The sequence below is a fragment of the Trachurus japonicus genome, chromosome 12 (genome assembly GCF_045865225.1).
Source record: "Trachurus japonicus isolate A0001 chromosome 12, Traja_1.0".
NCBI classification, from domain to species: domain Eukaryota; kingdom Metazoa; phylum Chordata; class Actinopteri; order Carangiformes; family Carangidae; genus Trachurus; species Trachurus japonicus.
Genome location: NC_140918.1, coordinates 30749815 through 30763679, shown reverse-complemented (window position 1 = coordinate 30763679; position 13865 = coordinate 30749815). Strand labels below are relative to the sequence as shown.

The window sequence follows — 13865 nt, the reverse complement described above, 5'->3', positions numbered from 1 at the left end:
GTAATTTAAAAAAAAACAACAACCGTCAGCTCAGATCTATATAATTAGGGTTCCAGTAAGAAAAAATGTACAGTATGAGCATTCAAGAAAATCCCTGCAACATTATACAAGAGACACCAGGCTCTACATACTTCAAATAGGGTTCCCAAACTTCATGGAATTGGTCTGTTCTTAAAAGTAATATGCATGTAAGGTACTCTAATGGCACTAGATCAAACACTACTCCTTGCCAGCCTTTAACAAACTGGTTAAATGTACAAAATAAGCTACAACTGTCCCAAAGACTTCTCCAAAGCATGAATGGGATGGAGGATGTGTTGGTGTGATGTCCGTCAGACTGTAGCAGCTGAAAAGTGGGAACCCTGCTCCTGCACAAAGACAGATCTGCTTCCAGGCTTGCTGACCCTCAGATCATCACTGAACCTCAACCAGAGAGAAGGTGACCTCAGCCCAGCCCTCCACAGTCCGATACGCATGGCCTTTTGCAAACTTAGACCTGGCTCCTCTTTGCTTCATCTTCAGCCTTTTTTTTCCTTTTTTTTGTTTTTAGCTTTGTAAGAATTCCGCCCTGCCCCCAGGAATCTGTTGTGAATTGTCCTTGTCATGGACTCTGCCCCAGTTGCCGTTTGCCATTCTTTCTGCAGGTCACTTGATGTCACCCTACAGTTGTTGAGTGACATTGGAATAAGTTGGCAGTCATCCCGGTCAGTGGAGAGTCGTTCTCTCCCTCCGCCGCTCTCTAGCCTTGTTGTTCCCATTGTCTGCTGCTTGACCTTGTACTTGATCTGCTGTATGTGACATTTTATGGATGGAAACCACCTGACACCTCTGACCACTCAGCCAGACTTCAGCCAGTCTTTTCCTCACTCAAAACTTTTCCGCTCTTGTTTTAGTCAGTAGTTATTTATCTGATTTTAGTTTTTCTTAACTTTTGAGGGTTTTGCTGACACTGCTGGTCCTGTTGCAAAATGATACTTTTAACACATTTCCCCATTAAACAACACTTTGTTCAGAGGTAGGCTATACAGTATATTTGAGATGTAATATGTATAAGGGATAATGTAGAGTGAGCCGGTCGTTATGGAGAAACACGTCAGAGTTAAATTCATCCTGAAGGTTGTTACTCCATCCTACATTATCTTATTACACGACTTACAAATGAAATAAAAAGTTTGAGACACGATGACACATTGGGTAAATCTCCACCCACAATGCAGTGTTTCCTCCAGGATTTTTTTAAAGAGTGGCGGCGAGGGTGGTCTGATTGGGGGGGGGGGGGGGGGGGGTGCGCGCGAGACAGGATCGTCGACTAGTCGCTGATGACATCATTCATATTTTTCCCATCATAACTAAAATCCCAGGAGGAGGGAAATGCTCTGCAACAATCTGTATTCACTGACTGACAGCTCACGCACAGAAATGAGTCCACAGAACAGCAGCTTTATAAACAACAAACTGTAAATCAGTTTGTTTTTTTGTAACATATACAGGTGCAAAAGAAAATACTGTAGCTACTGTTCATTAAACAATTAGGGAGGAAAACGACACACAGGCCTCGTCACCATCACAGTCCTGCTCAGTCACAGTTTCACTCACAGTTTTAGTTTTTCCTGGTTGGTTGCTGCTGTTGTTGTTGTGCGCGACGTAAAGCTGTCGATATGAGCGGAGTTTTTTTTTTTTTTTTTTTAATTGCCGGCAGCCCGACACACTGCCCGCGGAAGCAGCAGTTTCTCCTGCTCTCTCTCTCCACGCCGGTCAAACATCGACCTGTCTGTGGGCTACTCGGTTTTCCACACACACAGGTCTGTCTCTAGCGCTGTATGTAGCCTATGGATGTGTCTTGTGTGCAGAACTGACAAATATTTATAGACGGACAAGCAAACTTAATCATCATTTATTTTATTTTGAAAATTGACCGGATTCTCTCGCCTTTTCTGTGCCTGACTTCCTGTCTGGTAGCGCTCGTTCTATCCAGCTTGACGGCGCTCGTATTTTTTTCATTCAGCGCACTCAGCTGTTGTTTCAAGCCGCTACTCTTGTAGCCTACTACCACATGATCAGCGACTAGTCGACGTCAAGCTCAAAACGTCATTGTGGAGCAGTGGACTAGTCTGTGCAACCCCTAGTGGAAAACCTGCTTTACATTGTTTTAACATTAAAAAAAAAAAAAAAAAAATCATCATTCTGAAGGTGTGGCGGCTTTTATTTTGCCGTGGCGGTGCGCCACGATCAATTACATGTAGCGGAAACCCTGCACAATGATTCATCAGTGTTAAGGATTGGTAAGTAAAGTTTCTAAATTTATGTTCAAAATACGACTTTTATTGCTCCGTTCAGTGTTAATTTCATGTCTTTCCTCTTCAATCTCATCGATCTCCTTGTTATTCAGGATCTTGTGTCTAATAAACTCCTTTCCTTTGTGTGCCTCTGAGCTTTCCTCTTCTTCTCCAGCCTTCGGTTTCTCAGTGAAATTGTCAGCCGATAACCATGACTCAAGAGTTTCATTCTCACCAAATATACTGACATTATTCTCAGGAAAATACCCCTTCTTATATTATTCTTAAGCGTAGCCTTATGTGTTGTCAGGGTGGATCAGAGCAGGATCCTTATAACAATGGTGTGTACAGAAATAACAGACCGTACATGTAGAATGCAGCAATTGACCAATCAGAATGCAGCATTCAATAGAGCCGTGTAATAAGTCATATATTATATGTATAAGTGGTTATACTGTATGAGTGCTCTCTATAGATGTGAGCTGAGGGTCATTTTTCATGCAGAGGAAGATGAACATACTGTTCGAGCTGTTTATCATGATGTGTAGCCACGGTCCACTGTAAACTATGGGTCATGCACGTTCCAGTGATGTGTACATCCCAAAGTTAAAGTACCCTGTTCTCCTTTTGTCTTCTATCCTCACAAACACCTATACAAACTGATTGCTCATAAGTTCAAGCTCAAAAAGTATATTTGATTGATTTACTCATATTTACAATTCTATCAGGAACGTCACCCGTGCCAGACCTGCTGGACAGTTGTATTGTGATCATGGCCACCAAGTTACTGGAAGTAACCCTGACTCACGGTTTATTGTGATTTTTCAGCACAACAGTGTCTATGGTCAGCTGTAGAGAAAGTTGACTCTGCCTCAGGATGTCTGTCCAGCACCATCCCCTATACAGTTGCTTCACTATGCATGAGAACCTCTAATGGATTGTTTAGTTTTAGAGAGATTTTCAATTCACCCTGTCACAGATGAGTCACGGTATGTAACATGTGACAGCTGGATCCATATTATAGAAACAAAGCCAAACAAGTAGCCTCATATGGCATGGACCTCCTCATATCAAGTAGAGTAGTTTTTTTGGGTGAAGAGAGTTTGATGATGGAGTAAGAGAGGTCACGAGGGTCTTCAGTTCCCGCAGGTTTAGGTCATGTTTGTAAACTAAATTCTGTAACATTTACAGCTCATTCATCATTTGTTTCTCTCATTTGTGTCAGTTCTTCTCTTTTCCACTCTCTGATTCTTGCTTTGTCGTCTTTCTCTCTCTTGCTCTCTGTCGAGATGCAGTTCCTCTACTGATCTGTGGAATTTACCAGTGTGGAGGCCATGCATCTGTCTTTGTGTGTCTGTGTGTGTGTATGTGTGTGCACGCTCATGTGAGTATGAGGAAAATGCTCCTTCCCTCTGGAAGGCCAACAGTTGATGTGCGTGGGCTTTACAGTGGGATCTGGTTACCGAGCCTGTATATGTGTGTTCATCATCACTTCATCCTGTCTGTCCTCTGAGCCCGCCCCCAATGGCTGTTTGGTGACCAATGGTGTGGCAGCAGGAAGTACAGTCCCCCAACAGCTGCTCTGAGGTCCAGCAAAAAAAAAAGAGACTGTTTACATGAAGAGAAACTCCAAGACCACAGCTCACTTTAGCACTTTAGACCATTTACAAATCCAGCTTTAACATCATACTGTATATGATGCAGTGTAACACAGCTGCTGTAAATGCATCAAAGCTGTGTTGACAAACTGTATTTGTATCATTATTCTGTGGAAATATCAGAAAGAAACACACTCTGAAGAAGAAGGTGCAATAAAAATGATCCTTCTCTACTTCATCCATCCATCCTTCCATCTATCTATCCATCCATCCATATATCTATCCATCTATCCATCTTATGCATCTTTGTGTGTGGTGAGATGTTCCACTCACAGCTGCTGCTTCAGCTCTGAACATGTGTACACACACACACACACACACACACACACACACACACACACATTCTCAGGCACACACAGATCCAGCTGCTCATTGCTCTCAGGAGACTGTGAGCCGTCATTTAGTCTCATCTGCTGGCCACACAGATCAACACTTCATTTTATTTTACTATCGATCTCTCTCTCTCTCACACACACACACACTGCTGTTGTTACTTATACTTATACTTTGTGTATGTTAATAAATCAGCTATGACAGCAGGCAGTTTGTGTACTGTATGTGTGTGTGTGTGTGTGTGTGTACGTGTGTGTTCCATCATATGGACACAGTGTGTCCTTTAGCTGTGTAGTATTGGATAGACATATGCTGTGTGTTTTTAATCACACTGTGTGGCGTCTTAAGGCTACATAGTTTGTTATTCACTTACTGAGTTAAATGAAGAGTTCAGTGGTATAAATGCCCTAATTATCAGACTGGTGCTGGTCTCAGCCCAGTTACAACAGAGACTCATATGATGTTCACCTTTTTTCTTTGACCTGAGGATGTGAGAACTGATCTACTACATAGTCCAGTCAGTTTGTGTCTTCAACATCCTGAGTGAAGGGGAAACAGCCCAGAAGAATTCCATTAGGGGAAAGTTTCAAAAAAGACCAAAATATAGCCTAAACAATTTAAAGGGATACGCCAACATTTTTTTTTGTGTCTTGCCTCACTCCCGAGTCCATGACAAGCAGATAGACACCATCCTTTCGACTGTGCGTGCAGTAACAAGGGAGATAGAGCCGTATCGCCCAGCTTAGCTCAAACGATGGAAGTGCATAGTGTTAGCCTGCCTCCACCTAAAATCATCAGAGAGAGAGAGAAACTCTTCAGCAACTCTAAACGGAAACCGGCGGGCCGATCTTCGTCTCAGAGCTGACAAAACTCTCCGGTAAGGCATCTTGAGCGGTCAAATGCCGGTAACGGGACGAGATCGGTCACAACGGAGGGTTCAAGCAAAGACGGTTTATTTTGGTTCAAGCTAGCTACATCGAGGGTAGGTTAGCTTCCTATTTTAAAGTAAAAGCACAAATTCTATCGTCATGGTTTTCTGTATGTAAAGGGCAACGGGTGTTTTATTTTGTGAAAGTAACCGGAAGTGCGTTGGTCACAACGGCTAGCTTGAGTAGCGTCGAATTCGTCCGAACAAAATAAAAATTGTAAACAGCTGGTATTTAGATAAATTAACGACACACTGCTGATCTAAACGGCTACTTTCTCGTCTAAAAATGTTTGAAATGTCAATAAAGTGATATATTTACAGAGTTTAGAGCTAAAATGAAATCAGCTTCTGACTGCTGATTTTGGCTGAGATAGGAGGCAGGCTAACACTACCTATACACTTCCAGTGTTTGAGCTAAGCTAATTACGGGCGATACAGCTCTATCTCCCTTGTTACTGCACGCACAGTCGAAAGGATGGTGTCTATCTGCTGGTCATGGACTTGGGAGTGAGGCAAGACACGAAAAAAAATGTTGGCGTATCCCTTTAAAATGACTGGACTACGGTGGTTGCGTGTTTGGAGGGAACTCTCTCCTGTTGTTGTTGAGTTATTAATGATTTCTGTTGATTTAACTTATTTGTATTTGTTTAACAAGTTGTTGTCAAACTTCATGGAGGCAGAGCAGGGAGGTTAACCCTCTCCCCAGTCTGCTGTGCCTAACATCAAACACACTGGTATACAAACACACACAGACTCTAGGAGTGAAGTACACGTACAACAGCTGGTAACAGACACAGGACAGAACTGAGCTGTCACACCTACTCTACAGAGCTGACATACAGTACACGCACACACACACATAATATTACAAAAGCATGTTCAAAAAACTTAAATCCGCTCGTAGTAGAAGTGATGCATCTGTACACACACACACACACACACACACACACACACACACATAATCCAGTCTTGATCCATGAGATGTGGGGACGCAGGCTGGTGTGTTTCTCTCATCAGAGCTCAGTCGTTCTTCCTGGAACCCACAGGTCATCAACTTCCTTTAAAAGAGAAAAGAAATGAAGCCACCACTTGGACTGCATGTCAGATGACTGATGAACTCTTCACTCAGTGTTTTCCAACCTTAGGGTTGGGGCCCCATGCGGAGTCACCTGGAATTCAAATGTGGCCTATAATCTTAAAACAACTGTATTCTATACTTTCACTTTTTTGAATATAAATTGAGTTCAAATAAAATGGCAAAGGCAATTTCCCACTATGGTGGACAATAAATAATAATAATGGTTTACATTTATATAGCGCTTTACTATTGATACCCGATACCCAAAGCATGTACGGAAACCATTATTCATTCATACCACATTCACGCCAGTGGTGGTAAACTACGTGTGTAGCCACAGCTGCCCTGGGGCAGACTGACGGAAGCCAAACGGCCCCTCCGACCACCACCATGATCATTCATTCACACAAGGCAAGTTGAGTAAGGTGTCTTGCCCAAGGACACTACGACAGAGACTGGGAGAGAGCGGGATTCAAACCGCCAACCCTCTGATTGTTGGACGAATAAAGATTTATTGTATTTTAAAATGCAGCATATAAAAATATCTGAGTCGGCGCATCTTGATTGAAAAATTTCTGGAGACCCCGCAATCATGTGACGTCAAAATGGAGTCACGAGCCAAAAAAGGCTGGGAACCACGGTCTTCCTTCCATCATGCACATGGACACAACTCTGTGAAGTGTTTTTTTTTAGGTACTGTAGAAGTTTTTGCATTGACTAACATTTGGAAATTAGTAATGTGCCTTATGAAGTACATGACAACTTAGTCTGTCTCATTTTTATTTTCTCTCTTCTAGGCAGCCTCTTTAGTGATGACCATATTCAAAAGCTTAAAAATGATACATATTTCAACTAGATAATGTGAACTGCCGATGTTTGATCTCATCTGTTGAAGCCAGAAGCCTTGATATCCTTTTAATGTTACAATCAGTCCAATCACAACTTTCAGACACTTGTTAGAGGAGGGAACAGCATGGTTGAGATAAACGCACTGTGAGAATAAATCATTGACTTTGTACACATAGATTTTTCCCATTAACTTCAATAGACTCATGGCTCCTAATTGTTTCCTTTCCCCCCAGTCACTGGTCCATCCAACTTCCTCTTCACCTATTTCATTCCCTCTCCACTACTTTTCCCTTTCCTTTCCTTCCTCCCTCCCTCCTTCTCTTCTTCCTCCTCCGTCCTCCTTTACCCCCTCTCCCCCCGTTCTAACTGTGTGCACAAAGCTGCCAGATACTGAGGTGTAATCTGCTGTCTGATTCCTCTCTAAGTGTTCTTAAATGATCGCTATTTATTTGTCAAGCCAAGCGTTGAACGCTAATTAAGGAAAAATGCTTTGAACTGCTTGGCGTGTGTGAGTGTGGGTTTGAACAAAGTGTGTGTTCTTGTGTGTATGTATGTGTGTGTGTGTGTGTGTTGGTGTGTGGAGCAGTTAGAAGATGGAAGAAGTTGTCATTGGCTTGTGGATCCCTCGCTGCCGCTTTGAGTGCAACTGCAGATGTGTGTGTGTGTGTGTGAGAGAGAGTGTGATCTGTCCCTGAAGTTTTTTTTCATGCTCTGACACACACACCCACACACACACACCCCCACACACACACACAGCAGCAGCAGGTGTTTGAGAAACTCCAATGTGCTAATAGTTCTCACGGTGGTTCTGCGATATGATTGGCCGTCTCACTCTTTTCAGTCTGTATCTTGTATTTAATTGTCTTGCTACATCTTGCAGTACAGTGCCATCTCTGTGCACAGTGTCTCCATGACTCTGGAAGGGATCAAACCTGCGACGTTTTGCTCCTCTGAGCTTTTAATTGTGGACAGAGCCGTGGAGCTACTGACACTCATCTGTCATCATGAAGCAGTCAACCACTGACATGAAGAAAAAAAAGATCATTATTGTCCCTTTAAAAGGCCCCTTCATCCTATCATACCCAGCAGATGGCATGAAAAAATGCACCACATAATTAAAATTATCACTGTCTTGTTTTTAATTTGCCGTATGTTCAAGTTGAGTTTCAAAAAAGAAGAAGAGACTCTGCAGGAAATCTCTGTTGGAATAGACGACTTGAGTGTTTGCATGTATTTTTTATTTATTTTTTTTGAATTTTTTTTACATTTTGTTTTATTATTTTTTTCTGGCTTTTCTTGTGTTTCAGCTGCTTTCTGCCAATCAAAGGCATTTATTAAGTTCAGCTTTACAGTGTTTTATGACGAGTGACATGAGCGCGTTGTTGGAAGATGGAACTATGAGACTGTGCTGTGGTGTTATATAGTTTAGCAGTTTTGGCAAAGACAAGAGCTTTAAACAGTTACTTTAAATGAATGGCCAAGACTGAGCTCCAGACCATGAGGGGTGGGAGAGCTCAGAGCTAATATGCAGAAATTAGGATCTTGTAATATGATACACTACATACTGGTAATGCTGCATGCACCACTGAAACCACACAATATAAAATGATCTGGTGAAGATGTCACCATTTTGGGCGCTCATCTTGTAGAGGAAACTATATTTCATTTTCAGATGTTTGTTATTTCAAGATGCCAAAGCCCCCCTGGAGTTCTCTAATGGTCATCTTACTTATCTGCACACATGTCAGAGATCCTCCAGAGTGTCACAGTTCACCATGACACAGTAGTAGGTGTGGATACAGCTACAACACACCACATACTGTAGTTACAATACTTGATTTGCAACTAACCTCCGAAAATATTAATACCTGAAATAAAAAAGTGTGTTAAAGGATAGTTACCGTTTTTTTACAATCTGGACCTTATTTCTAGCATAAAATACGATAATTTACTCACCCAGATAACTTTGGTGTCATTAAGTCGTTCCGACGAAATTAGATCCAGCCTAGAGCCGCGTATATCCGTATAATACGAGAACACGGGGCAGCCCAATGCAGCCTCTAAATAACACATTATCTGCCGCAAAACTCGTTCATTTCACCAATATTTTGTTACGATATGCTAGTGCTATTCCCCTCTGAGTCCGGGGTTAGCTGTTATCAACATCCGGGGTCTGTAGGTTGACCTACTGACCTCTGACCTGGATGATGTCATCTCCGACCGCGGTGCGGCTTGTTGCTACCGCTAATGCTACGGTTCGTTTCTGCGTGTTTCCGACTTGTCAGAACAAAATGAGCAGCTGGATGAAGTTCAGCTTCCACAGGCTTCCTCTCCTCAACCTGGACTCACTAAAGCTCCGGCTAGTTGAGATAAAAATGGACCTGAACGCCGAAGCGGAATGATTATTATCAGAATGAGCCGCGCGGCGGTTGGAGATGACATCATCCAGGTCAGAGGTCAGTAGGTCAACCTACATTTACCCCGGATGTTGATAACAGCTAACCCCGGACTCAGAGGGGAATAGCACTAGCATATCATAACAAAATATTGGTGATATGAACGAGTTTCTCTGCAGATAATGTGTTATTTAGAGGCTGCATTGCGCTGCCCCATGTACTCGCATTATACGGATATACGCGGCTCTAGGCTGGATCTAATTTCGTCGGAACGACTTGTAATGACGCCAAAGTTATCTGGGTGAGTAAATGATCGTATTTTATGCCAGAAATAAGGTCCAGATTGTAAAAAACTGTAATTATATTTTAATATGAATAGAGAGCAAGCAAAAGTGTTCACAGCATTGTCTTTGTCAGGTGAATGTAAACAGACAAATGTTGTTTTGTGAACGGTTCCATCCGTAGGATGGATCGTTACTAGTACTGTTAAAAATAAATGCATCTTTAGCATGAACTGGATAATACACCTGCTAGCCTGCACTGAAGGAGCTGTATGAAAAAAGTTTGATTCATTATTTGATTGGATATTAGTGCATGACAGAAGGACGTGGACACTGTAATATATCATCATAATAACTGTTTGAGCTGCATCATGTCTGATGAGAAGTGGCTCCAGAGTTCTCCTCATCTCCACTCCTTGTTTCTGGGAGCAGCCACAGAGCCTCACTCCCTCAGGAGCCACAGTGTGTCTGTCTGTGTGTGTGTGTGTGTGTGTGTGTGTGTGTGTGTGTGTGTGTGTGTGTGTGTGTGTGTGTGTGTGTGGTGCGTGTGTGTAGATTTGAGTGTGTCAGCTGCAGTGAAGTTTGTGTACAGGTGCGCCGCTGCCTCGCCAGCACTTCCTGAACTTCCTGATAATTAATGACTTCTTCCTGTCTGGTTGTTCCTCTCTCTCTTTGGTTTTTTCAGTCACAAGAGAACAGAGAGTTTAGTGGAAGAGGAGGAAAAGGAGGAGTAAGGGAAGAAGGGTGGGGCAGTGTGTGACGACAAGAGGAGTATGTGTTGTGTATGTTTGTGAGATGAGATGATTGATATGTATGGGGTTTAATTTGTCTCATTAATAGGCCTACCTGTAAATGTACAGAGGGTGATCTACAAATATTCCTTGGTTTGCGCACGTGTTTTGCTATCCACACAAATACTAATTTCCAGAGGTGGGAGAAAGTCCCTATGTTGCAAGTCCAAGTAGAGTCTCAAGTCTTTGCTCTCAAGTCTCAAGTCAGTCCAAGTCTTTTTTTGATTTGATCAAGCAAGTCTTAAGTCATCAAAATCGGGACTCAAGTCTCAAGTCTCAAGTCTCGTGTCCAAGTCCCGACCTCTGCTAATTTATAATGTGTAACTTGTATGTTGGTTTTTACAAATACATGTGTAGGCTATTTGTAAATATTTAATTTTATATTTGTAAAAAAAAAAAAAAAAAAGCCATTTCTAAAACTGAATATTCTGTTTGTGAAGTGTGATTCAGCAATTGTGGGTCGCCAACCACACACATTCATCGCTTTCCTCAATGATGTAATTTTGAGACGAAATCCACACAGATCCACAAACAAACAGCTCGTGGTTCACACAAAGACTGGTCCTCCTCACCAGTAGGTGGCAGTGTTGGCAAGTAGCTGCATTGACAACAAAGGAAGAAGAATGCTACTGGATTAACTCCAGAAGTTGTTTTAATTCCCGCTGTAGCGCTGTTAATACTTCTCTTTATTAAGTTTTAATATTTTTTCATGCAAAGTAACAGTTTAGATCCTCAATATGTGGTCAGTTTATCCACACTACCCTCTCTCTCTCTCTCTCTCTCTCTCTCTCTGTGTCTGTACATGTTTCTGTGTGTGTCTCTTTTTGTGGTAATCTATCTTAGTTAATATGGTCTCTGTGAGCAGCTGGGTTCCGAGGCAGAGTCAGCTCTGTGAGAAACAGGCCTCTGGTTGTGTGTGTGTGTGTGTGTGTGTGTGTGTGATTGAGAGAGAGAGAAAACAAGATCACATAGAAAGTAAAACACAAGAACAAAACAGAGCGGGAGGGAAACAGAGAGAAAGAGTGAACCTTAGTCTGATCACAACAGTGTGAGGCTGGTGGAAACATTTAGTGTGAGGATGAACATGAACACAGTGTGGAGCCTTACAGCTAACTGAAGCTCTTTAGTAGCCTACCTCCCAAACCTCAGCAACATATAGTGCAGCTGTAAGCTGCTGGACGAATGTTGTGTTTAGAACATGGTTTGAAATGGACACGGTGGAGCGCAGTGTAATCTGATTACTTTTCGTCCATGGTGTAATGTGTTTGTAGGGTAGGCTACTGATATATTTCAACAACAGCTAGATGGACATTCATGGTGCCGAGAAACCCACCCGAGCATGCATTACAAGCAATATGACCAACAGGCCAGTGGGTTTAAGGGATTAAAGGGATAGTTCAGCTTTTTTGAAGTGGGGTTGTATGAGCTACAAATGCCCATTAAGTACACTAGATGCAGTAGAAAGGTCTCTGCCCCCCACTGAGAAACACCGACACATCACGCTGCACCGACACACAGACAGGGATGATTAATCAGCGTATTTTCGCTGTCTACAAGAAGACTCGTCTCACAATAATACACCAGTTCAAGAGTACCATCTAAAGTAAAAATTTACAATGAATCAGCTGGTTGGAAAAAAGTTTGTTTATCTGGAACTACCCAACTCACTCAGTACTCATTAGTACTCCTCCACACAGGCAGGCTCCACTACGTGCTGTATCACTCCGCTGAGAGGCGGAGTGATACAGCTGTGTCTACTACTGATTCAACTGCATTTAATGTACTTAATGGACATTTATAGCTCATACAATCCCACTTCAAAAAAGCTGAACTATCCCTTTAAAACTGATGTATTCTGGGTAGCTACTGGAGAAATTGGACACTTTAAGTGGTGGTGTTGTTCACTCAAGTACGCACACACCAATGTGACTTTTACAGACTTAAGCGGTATCCAGAGAGAAACAGTCACCGACATTGAGACATGGAAAAGAGGCTGTTAAGTGCATCATGGGAAATGTAGTATTTCGGAGACTGGCTGCTGGATGAGCAGAGTCACCTGACTGTTATGGAGGAGAGCTACTAAATAAGTGAACCACTGTGTGACTGTCACACTGTCCACATCCACAGTAACGAAGCTGTGTGTGTGCGGCGCGGTTAGATTGACAGAGGCAGCGAGACAAACAGCTCGTCTAGTTGCTGGGGTGACCGGCCGGCTTGGCTCAGTGCTCGAGTAGACTGCGAGAGGAAAAAAAAAGAAAGAAAAGAACAGAAAAGAAAAGAAAGAAAAAAGCGCCACAATCAATGAGACCCTTTTTGTTTTAGTGGGAACCCCCTTTTACCCCCTGATGACACACACACACACACACACACACACACGGACAGGGGGACAGGATGACTGAATTGGTGTGTGATTGTGTGTGTGTGCCTTTGTGTCTGACTCCCTCTCTCTCTCTGTGTGTGCGACTGACTTTATTTAAGACAAGGGCCCTTTTGTTTTAAGCTGCAGAATGGCTGGGAGACCGAGGCTGGCCCTGTAATTGGCCTACTTAGGCCCCGTTTAGCATGAGAAAAGCCTTCCTTTGCCCGCCAGTGCCAAGCTAACTCTTGTTTTCAGCCGCAGAGAGGATGGACGTGCTGATCAGAATTCAGATTAGCCTGAAAAACACCCCCCACCCCTCCAAACACTCCCCTCCACCCCCTGCTTTAAATACACAGCACACTAATTACTTAACGAGAAAGCTAGGGGGAAAAAAAATCTACACTTTAACAGAGTGGTGATTGAGTCTATTTTTTGGGGGTGGTGGGGGGGTGGTTAGCTTCTTTTTCACCTCTTTCCCTTCTCGCTAACTTTTTGTGCCAGAAAAAAAAGGACCCTCTCCTTCTTCCCTCTCTCTCTGTCTCTGTTTTCACCTTCTCCTCTCTCCGAATCGGCCCAGACGTCACTTGTTGCTGCCGAATCAGTGAATTTAATTAGAGGGACAATGTGTGAGCAGTTTGCTAAGTTTGAGCCGTAAACAGAGTCACAGTTAGAGCAGGGCAAAAGCAGCAGAGGAGACGTTCTGCTCTGAGCTTGTGAAACTGTGTGTAAGGCCGTCTCCACTGAGCAGCATGAGGTCGCCCTCATGGAGGTAAATACCATCACATCACTGGTAGGCTTCTATCTATCTATCTATCTATCTATCTATCTATCTATCTATCTATCTATCTATCTATCTATCTATCTATCTATCTATCTATCTATCTATCTATCTATCTATCTATCTATCTATCTATCT

General features: G+C 42.8%; 1 protein-coding gene across 11 annotated transcripts in view; it reads left to right on the top strand.

Moving 5' to 3' along the window:
* tcf4 (transcription factor 4) overlaps nucleotides 1-13865 on the top strand; it is a 217779-nt gene that overhangs the window by 108890 nt on the left and 95024 nt on the right. The window contains exon 1 of one of the 11 annotated variants that reach the window (XM_085794239.1): nucleotides 13698-13718. The exons of 9 other annotated variants lie outside the window; for them this stretch is intronic. In XM_085794239.1, the coding sequence (XP_085650365.1) occupies nucleotides 13713-13718 (6 nt within the window). In that variant the 5' untranslated portion in view covers nucleotides 13698-13712. Of the gene's footprint in view, nucleotides 1-13697; nucleotides 13740-13865 lie in introns of those variants that run through there. One more of the 11 variants, XM_085794238.1, reaches the window with a different exon arrangement.